The following is a 21,142-nucleotide window of genomic DNA, read 5'->3' on the forward strand; positions in this document are numbered from 1 at the left end:
TGGAGTACATATATGCTGAGCATTATCTCCTCCCTTATAAGTTCCGTCTCTGACTGACTTAGGGAGTTTTTATGCATATCAGTAAATAGAAAAATCAGTACATAAGATATGTGCGTGTGTTTTTACAATGAGCCGCACCATGGGCCATCTTGGGGCAAAGGCGCTCTGTATTATCCCATTATATAGCTCGCCGTTGGCCGGCTCGTTGAATAATCACTTTGCTTTAAGGCTCAGGCATCTGTCTCTGGCTTTATAGAGCTGAAGTCAGCACGCACGGCGTTTTGCATGGTGTTCCCATAGCGTAAGCTACTTACGCAATAGGAGAGACCTCTCGAAGGGAACGACTCGGTTACTAACGTAACCTCGGTTCCCTGAGAGGAGGAGCGAGTATTGCGTAAGCTGCCGTGCTTGTGCTTGGTCAGTCGCTTCAGTCGATTGAACCTAAAGAACTCTCATGACGGGCGCCTAATATATAGCCTTAGCCATGCCCATCTTGGCGGGCTCTGAGCGCTGGCGTGAAGCGCTCATTGGTCGCGCGTTCAGAGTCGCCCGTCATTGGTTCGAGCAAGTTGCCGCAGCACAGCCAATGACCGAGCTGCCTCGCTCATTGCTTTCTGCTGTGCAGCTGCAATGCGTTTTACATAAAGACTTCAATATTTCTCGAGAAACTGAGTTTTCCCATAGCGTAAGCTACTTACGCAATACTCGTTCCCTCCTCTCAGGGAACCGAGGTTACGTTAGTAACCGAGTCATTCACTCTGCTCCAACAAATAGGAACAGGCAGCAACACTTCAAGCATTCTAAAGTTGGCTGTATTTAATATTATATTGTTATATATATATATATATATATATATATATATATATATATATATATATTCCTTTGGCTTGGACTTTGTAACTTTGCAGACATTTTACATGCACAAACAGCTATATTACACACTAAAGGAAGGGTAAAATCCCAAAAACCATAATAGAGTCTCTTTAACACTGAAAAAGTTACATATTTCAGCTGTTAGTCAGAGTTTTTCTTTTTTTTTTTATTGTAAGGCTGAAAGCACACTCTGCTATTTTGATCCTAAAATCAGAACATAAAACAGTTTTAGGATGACATGTTCTTAATTTTAAATATTTTTCTGATTCATTAAAATCAATCTGACTCCAATTAAAGTTGCTGTTAATATATAATTGTATTGGGAGGGGGGGGGGGGCAGTACTTCTGATGAGTAGATTGAAAACATAGGATTAAACTTGAATATTCAAGTAACATTAATATGAGAAAAAGAGAGGGAGAGGATGATCTGTCTTAATGGTTAAGAACTAAAAAAAACTTTAGAGAAAATGAAGTTAATAATTAAGTTGCTCGATAAATATTCAAACAGTAGAATGGAAAATGTTAGGAAATGTTACAACAAAGACCATCTGAGTGGAATGAAAATAACTAGACAACTAATAGAAAACAGAAAGGTAATTTAACCTAGAGGCATCTGATGGGGGATATCTTTATATACCCATGTTTTAGCAATAGTTGTTACTCTGGGAAACTTGACATCTCCATTGATTGCATTACACTTCTGTTTACCTTATAAGTAAAATGAGACCAATAATGGCACCATTATATTATAAAACATAGAAGTTATATTAGAAGTATAGAGACTGCCATTTTGCTCAGCCCTACATTATACATAACAAATGTACAGTATGAAATGTTAAATATTATATTGAGGATTGCTTTAACTTGTTTATGAATCAAAGCAAATTGTTTCAAAAAGTATGTTTTGGTTTAAAAACTTAAATTTGATTGTTGGAATCATCCTATTGAATAAATTATACTGATAAAAGGAATGTATGAAACTGATTTATTGCTTTTGTGTTGCATATAGATGATTTTAATTTGTTAGCATCACAGGTAATGTGTTTGTATTTTTGTTTTGGATTTTGCTCAAATATCATCATTCCCTGCCAAAACTGCCAGCAGGTATATACTGTAAAACAAAATGTGATATATGTATAGCTAAAAATGTGTATGTGTGTCGCTCTGCATGATGATGTTTAGTATATATTTTAGAGGAATATTGTGTATATGCACGAATAAATGCACACTTTCTATCTTTGTTTTTACAGTTATTACTATGTCAATGAAAATAAACGAAAATTTTGATACCAGTCTGACCAGCCCTACTGATGACAAGTACAAATTTTATGCAAATAATATCAAGTCAGCAGTGAGTATTTTCATATATTATAATTTAATATATTATACTGTATATTTTGATTGTGTGAAGAAATTTTTACGTTACTAACCTAGACCCCAAAATAATCAAATGTGCTGTGCAAAACAGGTAACCAAAAAACGTCTCGGGTTACATGTGTAACACTTGTTCCCTGAAAAAAGCGGTTGCGCTTTTGCTAAGCACTACGGGGAACAATCCTGCATTGTGAACAGCTGTGAATTTGTGTGAAACACGTCAATGAACACTGACCTGAATTTATAGCCTCGGCTGGTGATGATCATTAGATGCACCTGTGGCCAGGCTATAAAATAGAGGCGTCACCAGCGTGTCGACAGATACCTTTTTCTGAAGAGAAGTCCTGGGACGTCCCAGTGCGGCAAATAAGCGCAGCATCTCGTTTCCGCTTTTTTCAGGGAACAAGGGTTACACATGTAACCCGAGACGTTCCCTTTACAAAAAGCTTCACTATGATGCTGCGCTTTTGCTAAGCGCTACGGGGAACGCAATACCCACGCCGCCGCACTGGGGCTGTCCGGACCCCTACGGTTGTGAAGTGTGCTCACAAAAACGCGAGAGGTCCCAGACATGAGCTTGATGTCGACTCAAGGGCGTAAGAGCCCGGAGTAGCAGAAACATCTAGCCCATAGAGTTCGATGAACGTGTGCGGAAAGGACCAGCCTGCCGCATCACGAACGTGTTCAGGCATGAGCCTGCCATACAAAACTGAAGAGTGTGCGTGGAGAGGACCAGCCTGCCGCGTCACAAACTTGTTCAGGCATGAGTTTGGGATGTCGACTCAAGGACGTAAGAGCCCGGAGTAGCATGAACATCCAAACGATAAAATCTGATGAATGTGTGCGGAGAGGACCAGCCTGCCGCATCACAAACTTGTTCAGACGTGAGCTTGAGATGTCTACTCAAGGACGTAAGAATCCGGAGTAGCAGATATATCTAACCCATGAAGTTCGATGAACGTGTGCGGAAAGGACCAGCCTGCCGCATCACGAACGTGTTCAGGCATGAGCCTGCCATAAAAAACTGAAGAATGTGCGCAGAGAGGACCAGCCCGCCGCGTCACAAACCCGTTCAGGCATGAGCTTGGGATGTCGACTCAAGGACATAAGAGCCCGGAGTAGCATGAACATCCAAACTATAAAATCTGATGAATGTGTGCGGAGAGGACTAGCCTGCCGCATCACAAACCTGCTGCAGAGGGACCCATCTAGCCAAGGCTTTAGAGGCGGCGACCCCTCTGGTGGAGTGAGCCCTGACACCTACTGGTGAAGCTTGACCGCGCGCCTCATAGGCCAGGACAATAGCATCCCTCACCCAATGTGACATAGTCTGCTTGGTAGCGGCTGCCCCCCTGTTGCGGCCCCCAAAGCAGACAAATAATTGCCCAGACTTACGCCACTGGCTAGTGCGGTGGACATAAGTCTGAAGGGCACGGACTAGGCAGAGTACGTGAAGACTTTCCTGCTCCGGCGTTAAAAATGGCAGGGAGCAGAAGGCTTCCAGAGTGACAGGGGAAAGAAAGTTCTGCGCGCTGCCTAACAATTTCTAACTCCTAACAAAGAGGGAAGAAAGTTTTCTTAGCAGGGTGTGAGACACACAGCACAGTATACTCTGAATGAAAAATATCTGTCGACACGCTGGTGACGCCTCTATTTTATAGCCTGGCCACAGGTGCATCTAATGATCATCACCAGCCGAGGCTATAAATTCAGGTCAATGTTCATTGACGTGTTTCACACAAATTCACAGCTGTTCACAATGCAGGATTGTTCCCCGTAGCGCTTAGCAAAAGCGCAGCATCATAGTGAAGCTTTTTGTAAAGGGAACAATGATTCAGTGCAGAAACAATGTGGTTTATTTACAAATGTTGATAATACAGTATGAAGTGAAAGTGCAAATAATAAATGTGTGATATTTAGAATATTTACAATGTTTACAAGAACCGAATTGACGCAAAACAAAGGGGGCGGAGGGATGCAAGCGGAGCCAAATTAAAAATAAATAAACAAAAACAAAGCCTGACTCACATTTTAACTCTCGTCTATCCAAAATAATGAGAATGAAAAAAAGTCTTCAGTTTCAATTGAGTACATTTAAATGGGCTTTTATAACTGTTTTTTGCACAGTCGAGCTACAGTCTTAATTTCTCTGTTCAAGTATACTGTACATGGCACCATGCGTATGCGTAAACGAATAGCTGAAGGAGGACGTCTGCTGAGGAATTGCCGTAGATGTTTTCTGGTTTACCTTTTGCATCTTATTAGCGCATCGAAGAAGTCAACCAACTAGATTCTAGCTAAAATAGATGCCACAACGGGCACAACTGTCATATTCCCTGTTGTCTTCCGTTTTTGTACTATATATTGAAATTCTTGTTTTGTTTCCTATTTCCTGTGTTGGTTTTGTAGTCCTTTGTAGTTTTATTCCTTGATTGGTTCTCCCTGATTATTTTTAATTCCCTGATTGTTTCCCCAGGTGTTCCTCGTTCCCTTGTTTGTTCCCTTGGTTTTTGTCTATGCTTGGTGCCAGGTTTCCTGTGTTTTACTTCTCCTTTCTTTGGAGTTAACTTGATTATTTTTCAGTTTATTAAAGCTGCATTTAGATCCAAATTCCTTGCCTGCCTCGTCACAGAAGAACTGACCCAAAGATGGATCTAGCAACGTCTTTATCCGGTTGAGCCGAGCGAACCTCCCTATCATTGAGTACTCTTGTCTGTTCAGCACCATTGCCAGAGGCACTGGATTTGCTGATGGCCACTTGAAGTCCCTATACCAGATCGGCCTTCTTGCCAATGAATGAAGGGAATTGCTGGAGACCGGGGACTACACGTGAGAAGAGTAAGGAAATGTAATTTTAGAGATGTTCGCCTCTGAGAATCCTCTTAACGAGCCAACGCCCACGCCTGCCATGGCCAACGAGCCAATGGCCACGCCTGCCATGGCCAACAAGCTGGAAGCCTCATTCGTCCCAGAGCCAGCGTTGCCAACTTCGACCATCCAGAGGAGAAAGAAAAGAAGAAAGGCTTCTGCTCCCAGTTTCTGCCTGGACTCTCTTCCACGGCTCCGCCCTAAGGGCCTTCCACGGCACCGTCTCAAGGGCCTTACACGGCTCCGCCCCCAGAGCCTTACATGGCTCCGCCTTCCACGGCTCTGTCCCCAGAGCCTTCCACGGCTCCGCCCTCCACGGCTCCGCTCTCCGACTCTTCCACTGCTCTATCCTCCGACTCTACCATGGCTCAGCCCCCAGAGCATTCCATGGCTCTGCTCTCCGACTCTTCCACCTCTCCACCCCAAGAGCCTTCCATGGGTCCACCCCAAGAGCCTTCCACGGTGCCGCCCGCTTCCCCATCGACTATTCCTCCCACGGCTCCTCCGGCGGTAACACACTATAACTGCACGCTGTGCATAAAAGCGGAAACACAGTCCATGGTTTGCACTCCAAACTTTCGCAAATCAGCATCAGGGATATACAATTCTTTTCATCTTTTCATTAGCTACACAACCCATCAGTCAAAAATGATCTAGCTTTTCATGAGTGGTGGTGGCGTAGTGGCTAAAGCACAGGGCTGTTAAGCAGAAGGTCACAGGTTCTAACCCCACGGCCACCACCATTGTGTCCTTGAGTAAGGCACTTAACTCCAGGTTGCTCTGGGGGGGATTGTCCCTGTAATAAGTGCACTGTAAGTTGCTTTGGATAAAAGCGTCTGCCAAATGCATAAATGTAAATGTAGTCATTGGCTGGTTTTATCTAGAGACAAACATGGATGACTCAAATCTGTCTTGTTTAGCTATTTTGAATGACTACCCAATCACAACTGCACAGAAATTTTTTAAGGAGGGCTCATTTTTTTTTTCCGCAAGTCCCTCCCAAATATCACGTTTGGGGTTTTTGCTACTGAAACACTACACAGAGTGCAAGATTTCACAGAGAATGGACATGAATGATAACATATTGAATATGTAAAACCTGAACAAAGACAGATTAATCAATATTTCTTTATATTTGTAATTATTTGGACAACAATCTCTAATGGATTTTATTTATTGGACTCGTGCGATGAAAAGCATACCAACGTTTTGAGGATTGTGCTCATCTGTGGGAAGACAATAAAGGTTAGAACTTCCGGTTTAATTTTCCATGTTTTGATTTTCACTCTTGACACGTTTAATAAAATCGTATTATTGTAACTTTATGATCGTAAACATCGCTTTAATATATAAAATCCCGAGACCCAGATCTTTCAAATGATATATTGGATGTCAATATTAGTTTACAATTTCACAGTTTAAACATACATAAAACATTTCACATACATTAAACATAAACTAAATGTAAACAAGTATGCAAGTGAGTCATTTTTAACCACCTTGTCATTAAGAGGTTAACAAAAGGGTAACCTCCAACAATGGTACCAAAGATATCTGGGGCACAGAGGATCGCCAGGGCAACAGCAGCTCTGCTACTCTTCTTCTGGGAATAGGCACACAATAAAAGGGCTGCCAGGGAGGGTACCGACAAATAAACAGCCACTCTCACCTGCAATACGTCTTGTTTCATGTGTTGTCGCCGGGACCTGCAGCCAGTCACGCCTACACCCAGTGGCGCCTGCAGCTGTATGGCCGTACGCACTGTGTATACAATGAGTGCTCTGACTGACCTGAGAAATATTTACTCTCAGAATATTTCACCAATCATGAAGTGTGTCCTGTATTTCTGTTGGCTGTTTAAAAGAACTAGCAATGCCCAATTTGAAAATGAATAATTCTTCTGAGTCGGTTCTTTTCTGTGAATTGGCCAAATAGGCTTGCAAATTGGTCTGAATCGTGATTCTTGATGCAGTACAATTCGTTCAGAGCTCTCTCTGTATCATTTGGAGTGCTTTCTCACACTGTAAAACATGAAAACGATCTCCCTCTTGTCGCACCACCATCCGCAATCAGCCTTTATCCCTCTCGGAGGCTTAATTAGCCTGATAAGTGACCGGGTGTGTATAATCACGACCCGGCCCCGCCCTCCGCCCTGTTACATGGTTAAATCAATATCTTCAGAAGCGATATGATAGGTGTGGGTGAGAAGAAAATTAATATTAAGTGCTTTTTTGGCTATGGTAAATGGTCTGCACTTATATAGCTCCTTTTTAACCTTAGCAGTATTCAAAGCACTTTACACTGCATCTCATTCAGCCATTCACACACCAATGACAGCAGAGCTGCCATGCAAGGTGCAAGCCTGCCATTGGGAGCAACTTGGTGTTCAGTTTCTTACCCTTTGGCATTTGGAGTCATGTGGGCCAGAAATCGAACCGCCAACCCAGCGAATAGTGGACAACCCACTCTACCACCTGAGCCACAGCTGTAATTTAATTTGGTTTGCCTTGATTATTGTAATGACCTGTTTTCAATTTTAAATCAACACACTTGAGCATGGCTAGATTCAGTGCAAAATGCTGCAGCTAGATTTTTGACATGAACTAGGTCACTTAATCATATTACTCCAGATTTAGCTTCTATGCATTGACTCCCAATTCATTTTTGTTATTTTCAGGGTTGATTTTCATAGTATAAGGCATTACATGGCGCAAGAACATTTAGCAGAACTTTTAAGTCCATGTGAAACAGTTTGACCTCTTAGATCTTGTTGTGAACTGTTGGATGTTCCAAGCTCCATATGCAAAAATGGTGATAGAGCGTTTGTAGTGAAGGCCTAAAGATTATGGAACAGGCTTCCCTGGAATATTAGATCTGCTCATTTAAAAGCTAATTTTGCTCAGGACTTGTTTTATTACTTTGTGTGTGTGTTTTGTTTTACTGCTTGTGTTTTTATATGTTGTATTTTGTGTGTTTTGATTTTTCATTTTGTGAAGCACTTTGTGCTAAATCGCTAAAATGTGCTATGTACATGACCTGATGGAGGGAATGAGATGTTGTGTCGAAGAAGCGACACTAGGGGTCTCTCTTGAGAGCCTCGCGCATCTTTGAACTTGAGAAAAGGCCAATGAGAAATTGGCAGACAGAATTTGCATGTATCGTCCCATGTCATACGGGTATAAAGGGAGGAAAATGCATCTGTCCATTAAGGTTTTTGCCCTGAGGAGCCGAGAATGAGGTTTGTTTCAGCGTTGTGGCCGGGTCCTGACTTGTTCAATGTCTCGTTCCCTCCATCGGGGAACGGAGGTTACAATAGTAACCTAGACGTTCCCCGTCTGTTGCTCACTTCGATGTTGTGTCAAAGAAGTGACACTATATATAATAGTCCATATATAATAACGCCATGCGCTGAACCGTGCACGTGCGCTGCTGACGCAGGTGCGGGCATGCAGTTGTGTGCCAAAGCGACAGGCCGCATAAGACTGCAAGTACCCTTCCCCAACGCCCCAAAAAATCGTCATAAACTTTTGGTTACCGGCATCCCGAAGGGGGGGAACAAGGCGATGGGAGCAAACTGCGCCAGCTGTGCCTTTTCTCTCTATATGTTTCTAGCATTGAGTTAAAGAGGCTGGGGCCATCTTAAGGCTATCACATACATCGGGGAAGGTATTCTTTTCCAACTTCTATTCTTTCAGGGGGAAAAGACCCCACGGAGACCACACCTGCCCAGGCTAGGGGAGGTAAAGAGTGGTGAAATACATCAAATGGGTTTTCAAGCCACATGTGGAAAATGGCACGGTGGTAGATCCTACCTGCTGAGAGGGAGGAGTTGTTACAACACGGCGACCAGGGGGCAGCGAGGACTGCCCATGGGAGACGTGGGTCCGCTCGTACGGGGACCGTACCGTGGAAAATACAAACAGGGGGATTAATCCAAACAGGGGCCCAACCTGTGTAGCACCTATTCCAGTACAGAGTAGTTTCAGTACCCGTAGTGGGTCTGGTCGGGGAATTCATCCGCTGAATTTGCAGACCAGAGTGCGAGGGAGGAGTCATCCAGGGAGCCGAGTTAGTGGGGTCTCCTGGGATAAGAGCACATGTGATGACCTCAGTGGAGGTGAAAGGCGCTAGATGCAAGCTGTACAGCCGGTCAGTTGTTTCCGCGTTACCGAGTTCTACTGACTCGGACCCGAGAGAACACAGGATGAAACCGACTCAACCCTGAGATTGTAAAATCTCGTAAAGGTATTGGGTGTTGCCCAACCTGCTGCTCTGCATATGTCTGCTAGGGAGGTGTTGTTGACATTCTCGTCGATTGTGCTCGAACCCGCAAGGGCCTGGGTGTGATTGGCCAATGCTATGGCATCAACAACCCAGTGGGAAAGCCTCTGTTTGGAGAAAGTGTTCCCTTTCCGCTGTCCACCAAAGCAGACAAAGAGCTGCTCAGAACGTCTAAAGCTCTGCGTGCGGTCCACATAATTAGGCAGGGCACGTACTGGACACAGCAACGAAAGGGCTGGGTCTGCCTCCTCCCGGGTCAGCGCTTGCAGGTTCACTACTTGGTCCCTGAAAGGGGTCGTATGAACCTTGGTCACGTAGCTTGGTCACGGTCATAGGACGACATGAGTGTCTGCCGTACCGAACTTCCGGCAAGGGTCGCTGACCGAGAACGCTTGCAGGTCCCCACCCTCTTGATGGAAGCGAGCGCGATCAGGAGGGCCGTCTTCGGGGAAAGGGCCTTGAGCTCGACTGATTCTAGCGGCTTGAAGGAGGGTCTCTCGAGAGAACCACTGAGAGATCCCAGGAGGGGAACAGGCTTGGCCGGAGAGGGTTCAATCTCCAGGCGCATCTAAGGAACCTGATAATCAAGTCATGCTTACCCAAGGACTTACGGTCCACTGCGTCGTGGTGAGCCATGATAGGTGATGGGGGACAGCCTCCCCTCCATCCTCTCCTGCAGAAATGAGAGCACTAACCTGACTGTGCACCTCTGTGGGTCTACTCTTGCCATGGTAAGGTTCTTGCAATGAGAACACGAACCATCCACAAACGCTGCCTCGGTGTGATCGCGGCCCAGACACACGAGGCAGTATCTGTGACTGTCAGGAGCGGAGAGAACTCGACCACATCCAGGAACTACACAGGTGCTGAAGGGCATCTTTATAAAGACGCGTCCTGAAAAGGACTTTCAACGCCGCTGTGTATTGCTCTTTTAGAGAAATAAACACTTTTAGTGAAAATATTCTCTTTTTAAAAGTGCTGTCGAAGCGCCCAGGCCCAAGTGCTGTGCAGAGAAGGAGAAAGCCGCTGATATGCACGGCAGATCCAACACCATACGCTCTTGTAGAGATGAAGAGAACAGTCAGTAAAAACAGCTCGCTGATCACACAACCGCTTTTCAAAATGGATTTCCCTCCCTTTATACCCGTATGTCCGGGGGCGGGACATGCAAATTCTGTCTGCCAATTTCTCATTAGCCTTTTCTCAAGTTCAGAGATGCGCAAGGCTCTCAAGCCATTGGATGTTTTTGTTTTTTACAGATTGAAATTAGTTACTCAACTGTGCCTAACTACATTATAGGTTCAGCAAAAGTCACTGGCTTCAGGTATGATCTAGAATCTAATCTTTCTCCCCAAAAAATTTAAAGGTTTTCTCAAAAGTTCCCATTCCATTATTGTTTTAATGCTTGTGTTTTAATGCAGTGTCTTCTCATTGGTGTGTTTTTTGTTGTGCTCCACAGGGCTGGTAGCATTCTATCAGACTTCACAATTAATTTGACAACTAGCACCCTTGATTTTGGAACAGCAAACGTGCAGGTTTCCAACATTCTCAAGAATGCAGGAATAATGTTAGCTCAGAATGCTTTTGCTCAAATTGGTAAATATAGTCAATGTTTAATTCAAAAACATTTCAATTTCTTAAATCTGTTACACTTATTATGTAGCTGGTTGCTTTTGTGTGTCTTTCTTTCATTGTGGTTTATAATTCATGGATCACTCTGTTGCCTCACTGTGGAAGCATCAGTTGCTTGTTATTATAATTAAGCGTAACACTTGTAAAAATGTTGACAAACTCACCATTTGCTTGATAATGATAGAAAAGATGATTTGAGCTCAAAGTGACCTTTGTGGCTTTTAATTTCAGAACAAACAACCTTGTCATCCATCACTGGTAAAATATATCCTCTGCAAAATGTGGAGCTGAACTGTGCACCTCCAGAGTCTGTTCAGGGAGAAATAAAATGGACCGTGAATGAGAAAGATCCTGCAGACAGCACAAAATACACCATTAAAAATAGCACTCTCATTGTGAATTCTCCCAGTCAAAGTGAGAGTGGTGAGTCACATGTGATTTATCTTTTTGTCTATGATATTTTATTACATGACAAAGTGACTAAAAGCAGCTTAGAGTCCTGTGTCAAATAACAGGTAAAACCTTCCATAAATTTGTCCAACTGTCTAAGTCAGAAATCTGCATCCTTTTTTAAGAAGTTACATTATTGTTAATCACATTAAGTTATACATTTTTGTTAATCACTTATTTCAGCATTTTTGTTATTACATATCAACATTTTATTTGGGTTTTAAATAAATTATGGAACCAACAGTTTAATTATGAAACCATATAAAAATGAATTTAACACCATACACTCATTTACTAGGTTTTTTATATATATATATATATATATATATATATATATATATATATATATATATATATATATATATATATATATATACACTGTATATACTGTATATATATATATATATATATATATATATATATATATATACGTTGTTTAAGAATAAAATATTAAAGTAGAATCCAACAGAAAATGATGTTTGAGTTTTTTTTTTTTTTTAATTAGACAAATGTATTTATTTGTTTCACTTGCAGGTAGATACTCATGTATCATACAAAGGAATTCAATTCCTTACATCATGTGGCAAAACATTGCTATTGAACAACTCCCTACTATCAATGTGGGTGAGAATGTACGCTTTTTCCCATGTGATGATTTGACTGTGCATCTGAGCTGCTGTATTGATGCAGACTACAATATTGAGTGGGTCCTGAATGGCATAGTGCAAAATTCAGTGATAGGTGATACATTATTACAAAAGTTATTGAGCATTCATTATTTACTGTAAAAATTATAAGTATTTTTTTATCAATAATACATGTTTATCATTAAATATATTTCACCTTAAATGTATTTTCATTTTACCCAATTAGAGTCAGGCTGTATCACATTAAACCATGGAATACAGAAGGTAAATTGTAAGACTGAAACCTTTATCTGCCGTCTAAAGGATCTGCCACAACTACTTATCTACAGTTATAGCAGCAAGAGTGTCACAGTTAAGACGAGCACAGAAAGTGAGCTTTCAGTTTGTCATTCTTGCATGACACAGCAGCAAGTTTGTTTTGGATGATTCTACTGTAACTTGCAGTTCACTGAACTCAAATTTTAGAAAGTGTAATATCTGCAAGGCTGAACTATCAATTGATTTTCTTTTTTTTTCTGAATCTCAAACAAATATATGCCAACAACAGAATTTGATTGCAAAAATGAATCACTTGGATTTGGACAGCAAGGTGCAACTGTGAAAGGACCCTGTGGAAATAGGAAAGAAGGCAACATAACTTATGAATGTCAGTTGCCAGGTAACTGGATACAGATTCAGGAGAACTGTGTGCTTCGAGTTTTCAAAGAACTTGAAAGATTATCTAAGGTAATCTATTTATCATGGATTGTTTTTAAAAAAGAGAAAGTATCAATGGTACATTTTGAATGCTTCTTATATTTGTATTTCTTTGTACTTTGAAATTCAGGTATTGGTTGTGGAGGACATTCCAGTGATTTTGGCTGACCTTAGTAATGCTACAGTGCACAATATTGAAGACATAACAAAGTCTACAGAGACTGTCAAAACAATCGTTGGCATTCTCTCTAATATTGCTGATATTTCACAAAGCATTACAATCAATAAGCCTGTGATGGAGGTATGTAAATTTTTAATTTTTTTTTGTCTACATTTAACTTAGGTTCCCCTTCTGTCACTCACTTCGACGTTGTGTCGAATAGTGACACTAGGGTTCGCTCTTGGTTGCCCGATCACCTTCAGATTTGCATGCCACTCCCCCCGACATACGGGTATAAAAGGGAGAACAGGAGGCACATTCAGTCAGAATGTTTCTTCGGAGCCGAGCAATTGTATTACAGCCAGCTGAATTCTTCTGCCGTTTCCCACCCCGACACTTCAAGAGCATTCTGTTGTTGGATATAAGGCGCATTCCAGTGGTTCTCTTTCCACTCTGCACTCCGCTGCATATTACACCTCTGGGTGCTTCGACAGCGCTTTTAAAGAGCAATTTCCTCTAAAAGAGTGTGTTTTCTCTATTAGAGCAAGGCACAGTGACATTGAACGTCTTTTTAAAGATGCGTCATTTTAAAGATGCCTTTCCATCTCTGTGCAGTTCCTGGATGTGGTCGTTACCTCTCCACCTCTGATGGTCACAATCACTACCTCATGTGCCTGGACACACAGCATGTTGAGGAAGCGTTCTTGGATGTTCATGTTCTCACTGCGAGAACATTAACATGGCAATGTTGCGATCGAGGCTTTCCTTCTTTTGAGGGAAAGCCACTTCGGCATGCAGCTTGCTGCTTCTCCTACCTATGGGTACGAGACCACCTCGGCTGACACCGGAGTTAATTTGGCGCTTCAGTGAGTACCGTTATCCAATACGCTCATTTTCTTCCGTCCAGCACTGGAATGATGCAGGCATGCATCACTGCCAGCCTTGCTCTTCCGGTGCTTGCGAGCCGGATTATGTTTGATGCATATATTTACTACATTTACATTTATGCATTTCGCAGACGCTTTTATCCAAAGTGACTAACAGTGCTCTTATTACAGGGACAATCCCCCTGTAATGGAGTTAAGTGCCTTGCTCAAGGACACAATGGTGGTGGCTGTGGGTATCAAACCAGCGACCTTCTGATTAACAGTTATGTGCTTTAGCCAACTACGCCACCACCACTCCGATCGCTGCACCTTCGGGTGTAGCAGCCCAGTCTGAGGCTGATGCTGAGATGACTGGCATGCTTTCCCGAGCTGCCATGAGTGTTGGGCTGGATTGGAATATTCCACCTGTCCCCAACAATCGTGGCTGGATAACTGGTTCCTGGGTTCAGCACGCCATTTGCTGCCATGCCCTCCCCATTCCCATTCTTTCGAGTGCAGTGAAGTGCATAACGAGCTGATGTGATCTTTGAGGGCACCTTTTACTGCCATCTGCCCTCACTACCCTCGATGGGGGGGACAGCCGAGGGTTATGCCACGATACCCCAGGAGGACAAAGTGATCGCTGCAAACCTATGCCCACTGAGTGCTACCACCTGGCGGAGTCGACCGGCACTACCCTCCCGAGCCTGTAGAGCGACGTCGTCACTGACGACAAAAGCCTACAGTGCTGCTGAGAAGGCCGCTTCTGCCCTTCATGCCATGGCCCTTCTCCAAGTCCATCAGGCCAAGGCTCTGAAAGAGCTAGATGAGGGTAGTTATCTGATCCCGGGGTGCTACAAGAACTGCGCTCGGCCACTGACCTCACCCTCCGTGTGACTAAGGTCACCGTGCACTCACTCGGGCAGATGATGTCCACGCTTCTGGTCCAGGAGCACCACCAGTGGCTTAACCTGGTAGAGATGAGGGACATAGACAAGGCACACTTCCTAAACACCCCCTCTTCGGTGACACTGTTGAGGTGCCCCTTGCCCAGAGCTTGGCGTATGGTTATCGCTTTCCAACCCGTCGCGGGGTTGGCAAAAATCATCTGACTCGGCTACGTGCTTCAATTCGCCAGGCGTCTGCCCCGATTCTGCAGCATTTTCTTCACATCAGTGAAGGACGAGAGCGCCGCCATCCTACAGGCACCCGGCACACATTGCGTGGCTCTAACGCCCACTACTCGCCGCTTTTTCAGCCCGGTTGCTGTGTTTGTAGAAACTCCTCCCCCACAATGCGTCGGACCTACCACTGCACATTTCCCATGTGTGGCCCCTTTGGGCCCATATGACGTATCTGCCACTTTCATACCCTCCCCCCCAAGAAGGGCAGGTTGTGGCTTCTGCAGGGTCTTTTCCCCCTGAAAGAATAGGAACTGAATAGAACGCCTTACTCTGCGCATTTTATGAGAATTAAGGGCCCCAGCCGAATTGAATTCCTAAGTGGAGAGAAAAACTTAGAGAGAAAAGACAGTGGCTCGCGCGGCCTGCTCTCATGTTGGACACGTCTCCTTCCCCCACCGCAGGGTTATGGGAAAGCACATTTTGGGGCATCTGGGGAGGCTCCATGCAGCCCGATTGCATCTGTTCTTACGCTCGTAGTAGCTTGCCTACACCTGCACCGGCAGTTCACGTGACCATTCAGACTTTGTGCAGTTTCCTATAGGGCCCCTTAGTGTCACTACTCGACACAACGTTGTATCCCTCTTGCCACAGGCTGAACTGTACCGCTGTAATGTCCGGGACCTTGTCTCGGCTCCTCAGTGCAAAACCTGACTGAATCCACATCCCGAGCTCCCTTTTACACCCGTATGTCAGGGGGAGGAGCATGCAAATTCAACTCGCCAATTCGCCAACTTCTCATTGGACTTTTCTCAAAGTTCTGAAGGTGGATCGGGCTCCCAAGAGCGACCCCTAGTGTCACTATTCGACACAACGTCTTGTTCCCTCCTTTAGGGAACAGATGTTATGACAGTAACCGAGATGCTTTGATATGCTTGTGCATGTTGTATCCATTTACTTTAATACATATAGTCTAACATATTGTGTACAGTGTTTTCTTAGTAAATACTGTAGTAAAAAATTAGGCTAATCTTTTCAGTTTTTACAAAATTCATCAGATATTGATTTATTATACAAAAATCTGTCATAAAAAGCCACTTTCTCGATTTGCCTGACTAATATCTTTTAAAAAAATACATTTTGTGTAGGTACTATAAATATTAGATTTATTGTAATGGTAAATTTTAATCACATTATAATAATTGTACATCCACTGTCCCTTCTGAATAAATAATCTTTTTTACTAACCATATTTTTCTTTTTAATTTCCAGAATTTTCTAAAGACAGATGACATCATTATATCAGATAATGTCAAAAATGCATGGCAAAATTTGACTCGTGTCAACACGACAGAAAACACCAACATTAAACTCCTGCAAGCTATTGAGACTATAAGTGGTCGTCTCTCAAATGAACAATTTACAATTAATGAAACATCCATTCAGTTGACTAGAACTAAAATTAACAATACGTTCAGTAGCTCATCTCAACTACCAAACTCAACAACTCTAATTGAGATACCAGATGTTCCTCAACCGAACCACATAACCATTATAGTCTTCAAATCCCTTGACAATATCCTTCCAACTCGTAATACTAACAATGACACTGGCAAATCTGGTGTCCAGATCAATGGAGATGTGGTTGTGATTAAGGTTAACGAAAAAATTAAAAATATTTCTTTTACGTTTGACATTACGAATGAGTCTTTGGGAAATCCTCAGTGTGTCTTTTGGAACTTTATTCTCAATGGATGGGATTCCACTGGATGTGAAGTAAGACCTTTGAATGAATCGGGCAAAGTTAAATGTGAATGCAACCACACAACCTCTTTTTCAATCCTGATGTCACCGTTTGCCATTAAAAATGATCCCTTGGCCTATATAACTTACATTGGTGTAGCTATTTCAATGGCCAGTTTGATATTGTGTCTCATTATTGAGATTATTGTATGGAAATCAATGACAAGAAATGACACCTCCTACATGCGGCATGTCTCCATAGTCAACATCGCTGTGTCTCTGCTGATTGCAGACATCTGTTTTATCATTGGAGCTGCAGTTGCAGATCAAGAGCAGCCTACCTCAGTGGGTCGCTGCAGTCCAGCAGTTTTCTTCATGCACTTTTTTTATCTGGCTCTTTTCTTTTGGATGTTACTTTCAGCACTTTTGCTCTTTTACCGTACTGTCATGGTCCTGTCTCAAATGTCAAGGCGGAAAATGATGGCCATCGCCTTCATAGTTGGTTATGGCACACCTTTGCTCATAGCAGTCATTACTGTTGCATCAACAGCTGGAGCTCAAAAATATATTACAAAGACAAATGCATGTTGGCTGAACTGGTTTGAATCTAAGGCCCTGCTGGCATTTGTGATTCCAGCTCTGACAATTGTAGCCATCAATCTTCTTGTTTTAATCGTGGTTCTATTTAAGATGTTGAGTAAAGGAGTTGGTGCCGCAACTCATCCAGATGAAAAACATGCTTTAGTGGTCATTGCCAGATGTGTAGCCATTCTGACTCCTCTCTTTGGTCTTACTTGGGGATTTGGCATTGGAACCATGGTGTCATCAGCCTTTGGCATTCATGTTGTGTTTACAATCCTCAATTCACTGCAGGTACAGTACTACCTTTTGTCTCTGTATTTTAACTTTATAGTAATATAATTTTTTTCTTATTTTAAATGTGTAATTTAATACAGTAATTATTTAATAATAATACTAAATAACAATTCATTATAAAGCCTTACAATCTCCAGTGTGTTAAATTAAACTAAACAGTATTGCAAATAGTATTTTAAGTAAAATGTTCCTTATCTATTTGTTACACTTCTACAGGGATTCTTTATTTTGGTGTTTGGAACACTTTTAGACAGCAAGGTATGAATTGTTTTTTGTGTTTTGTAATGTTGAAAACTGCTCTTGTTTTCACGCACTTAGAACACTATAGAATATACACTCCAAGTATTAGTCACACACAAACACTCCTTTGCCTCTGCTAACACCCCCTATTCATTAAAAGTCATAGGTAATAGGTAAAACAAACTGCATTTCACAGTTTGAAATATGATTTTTGTGACAATAAAAATTGCTTGGTTTCTGACTGTCATCTGGTTGCAGATTCTTGAATTACTAGCAGGAAAGCTGTCACTAAAGATCATTAGCTCTAACCGCACCAAGGTAAATGTAACAAAACAATGCACCTCACACTTGAGCTCAATATTAGTGCTTTGTGCTTTTACTCTGAGAAATTTCAGATGTTAACTAAGCACTTTTATAATCTGGCAACATCAGAGCACTACTGCAGGACCATCATCAAGCGGACTAGGTTTATTTCGGATACGGAAAAGACGTAAGTAAATTTATATATTTTGTAAAAATACATTCAGTATGCCACCTTTAATGACACTAGACTAGAGTACTTTGAGTAACATGCAAAAAAATATATATATATATTTTCAGATGGGTACAATGTACCTGATGCCAGCGCTTCCTCGGCAGCAGCTACATCATCAGACACCTACAGAGCCTCAGATACTTTGAGCTCTTAATCAACAATATTAACTACAGACAAAATCCTTTTCTAAAAGTTTTTCCTTTTGTGCAAATATGTGTAAACTGCAGTTTTTGTCACTAATTTCTGAGAAATGTTTCTACAATCTATATAATTCCAAAAGAAATAGGGTTATAATCTGCATATGTTATATTTCTTTGATAATTGTTTTAATAATGCCAGGATAGTACACACTTTATATCAGAAAAATTATATCAGTATGGTCTAATGCAATTGCACAGCTTTCTAGTAGCTATTTTAAATGCATAAGGATTTGTTGTTCATTTGGTATCATTACATCTATCCTCTTGTTCAAATCTACACTTTCTGGATTATGAAATAAAAAAAAAATCAATAAATTTTGAAATATTACTGTTTCACCAATAATGGAATGCCTCTTTATTCAGAATTTACTTGGTAGTCGTTTTCTTAATTATGACATTGTAGACTTGCTTGTAGTTTAATCATTTGTATGGTTGCAGAATTTCTGAGGTCTGACAGTAATGATAAACTAAATCATATATCTTTTATATTAAATCATCTCAGTATGAATGATAAGCTACGATACAGTTCATAATATTTTTATTATGAACTGTATCGTTTGCACATCTCGCATGTAAACCTGGTAACGTTCATATTATATTCATAAAAGATTTCCAGAAAAGGATGTGAGGTAACAATTCATAAAGCACTGTTTACATGGAGCAGATTTCACCCACAATAAATCTGTAATGGATAACCAGACGTTCATCCACTCAGAAATGTGGGGCCACAAAGGACGATTTAGTACTTCTATTTAGGACTATTTTTACTTCATAGATCAAATAATAAACATTTTCATATTAATTATCAATAATTAATCTAAAAAATATGAGCTTCGCATTTCTGCTTTAATCCCTCCATCACACTACTTTATACATGTATGTCCTTTTGTTTTTATAAACTGAGCAAACGTATGCAACAAATACCATCAATAAGGCTGAAGTTTTATTTTAGAATGTTCATTGAATTATTGTAGAATGTATACCAAAACACTTCATAGCAGGCTACTCTCAATTAAAATTACTTTAAATTGTGTAGTCATCTATAAAGGAAACAATTTGAGTATAAAAAAACATTTTTAAGATGAAGCAACTGGATTACCATGATTGTTCTTTATTATCTGTCTTCTTTTAGCATCACAAACCATGAATGGAAAACGTTTGGTTACGTATGTAACCTCCGTTCCCCGAGGGAGGGAACGACACGTTGTGTCGGAGAAGCGACACTAGGGGTCTCTCTTGAGCGCCGATATTCACCTCTGACCTATTGAAAAGGGCCAGTGAGAGTTGGCAGTCAGTATTTGCATACCCCGCCCCCGCATACGGGTATTTAAGCGGGGCAAATACGGAAGTTTAGTCAGGATTTTTCTGAGGAGCCGGAAATGGTCCAGCCACAATAGTGGCTCGGTTCAGCGACACGGCGGAGGAAAGACACAACGTGTCATTCCCTCCCTCGGGGAACGGCGGTTACATACGTAACCAAACGTTCCCCTTCTGTCACTCTCCACGTTGTGTCGGAGAAGCGACACTAGGGGACCCATTCCAATCTTGCCATGTGCTGAACCGTGTACGTGAACTGCCGATACAGAGGCGGGCAGGGATTCATCCAGTGCCGCGCATCATCTGTACCTGGTTGCACGTACCCTTCCCCAATGCCCCATACAAACATCGGGATCCTTCTAGTTACCCTGAGAGGGGAACAAGGCGATGTTTGACAACATGGGAACGGGCCAGCCTGGCTGGGCCTCTTTTCTCTCTATGTTTCTCGCATAGAGCAATCACGGCCGGGGCCCTTACACGCATATAGGGAAGGGGGTCTTACCCAGACCCTGCGGAGACCACACCTGCCCTTTTTCTTGGGGAGGAAAAGTGGTAGACACGTCACACGGCTGTCTTAGGGCTCGTGTGGAAAGTATGGTGTGATGGTAGATCCAGCCTCGAAAGGGGGGAGTTGCTACAGCACGGCGACCGGGGCAGCTGTAACTGCCTAAGGGAGACACGGGGTCCGCTCGTAAGGGGACAGAACCGTGGAATTACACACAGGGGAGTCCGAGCAGGAGGCCTTACCTGTGGAGCACCTATACCAGTACAGGGTAGCCATCAGGGTACCCGCAGTGGCTTGGGTCGGCGAGTTCCTCCGCTGAACCGCGGACCCGGAGGGCTGGGGAGGAATTGACCAGGGTCCCGACTCGGAGTGGGGCGCCCTGGGAAAAGAGGCGCACTACTTAACCTTGACGTCAGGAAAAGGGCGCTGGGCGCAAGCGATCCACCCGGCCGGTCAGTCTACGTGTTACCGAAGTTCTCACGGGCTCGGACCTGACAAAACACGAGACGCTAACCAACTCAACGCGGAGGTTGTAAAACCTCGCGAAGGTGTTGGGTGTTGCCCAACCCGCGGCTCTACAGATGTCTGCTAGGGAGGTGCCCTTGGCCAGTGCCCACGAGGACGCAACACCCCTTGTTGAGTGAGCTCGGACCCGCAAGGGTAGGGGCACGGCCTGGGTGTGATAAGCCAGTGTGATGGCGTCAACAACCCAGTGGGCGAGCCTCTGTTTGGAGACGGCATTCCCTTTCTGCCGTCCC

At 42.8% G+C, this 21,142-nt stretch overlaps 1 protein-coding gene across 24 annotated transcripts in view; it reads left to right on the forward strand.

Moving 5' to 3' along the window:
• Window positions 1-18,895, forward strand: part of LOC127622028 (adhesion G protein-coupled receptor F5-like) — a 73,761-nt gene extending 54,866 nt beyond the window's left edge. For all 24 annotated transcript variants that reach the window (XM_052095893.1, XM_052095894.1, XM_052095895.1 and 21 more), the window contains 13 exons: window positions 2,124-2,224; window positions 10,656-10,720; window positions 10,856-10,992; window positions 11,260-11,451; window positions 12,013-12,219; window positions 12,352-12,495; window positions 12,673-12,851; window positions 12,952-13,122; window positions 16,241-17,584; window positions 17,804-17,845; window positions 18,086-18,145; window positions 18,260-18,317; window positions 18,428-18,895. In XM_052095893.1, the coding sequence (XP_051951853.1) occupies window positions 2,124-2,224; window positions 10,656-10,720; window positions 10,856-10,992; window positions 11,260-11,451; window positions 12,013-12,219; window positions 12,352-12,495; window positions 12,673-12,851; window positions 12,952-13,122; window positions 16,241-17,584; window positions 17,804-17,845; window positions 18,086-18,145; window positions 18,260-18,317; window positions 18,428-18,516 (2,789 nt within the window). In that variant the 3' untranslated portion in view covers window positions 18,517-18,895. The remainder of the gene's footprint in view (window positions 1-2,123; window positions 2,225-10,655; window positions 10,721-10,855; window positions 10,993-11,259; window positions 11,452-12,012; window positions 12,220-12,351; window positions 12,496-12,672; window positions 12,852-12,951; window positions 13,123-16,240; window positions 17,585-17,803; window positions 17,846-18,085; window positions 18,146-18,259; window positions 18,318-18,427) is intronic.
• The last annotated feature ends 2,247 nt before the right edge of the window (window positions 18,896-21,142 follow it).

The sequence above is a fragment of the Xyrauchen texanus genome, chromosome 28 (assembly GCF_025860055.1).
Source record: "Xyrauchen texanus isolate HMW12.3.18 chromosome 28, RBS_HiC_50CHRs, whole genome shotgun sequence".
NCBI lineage: Eukaryota > Metazoa > Chordata > Actinopteri > Cypriniformes > Catostomidae > Xyrauchen > Xyrauchen texanus.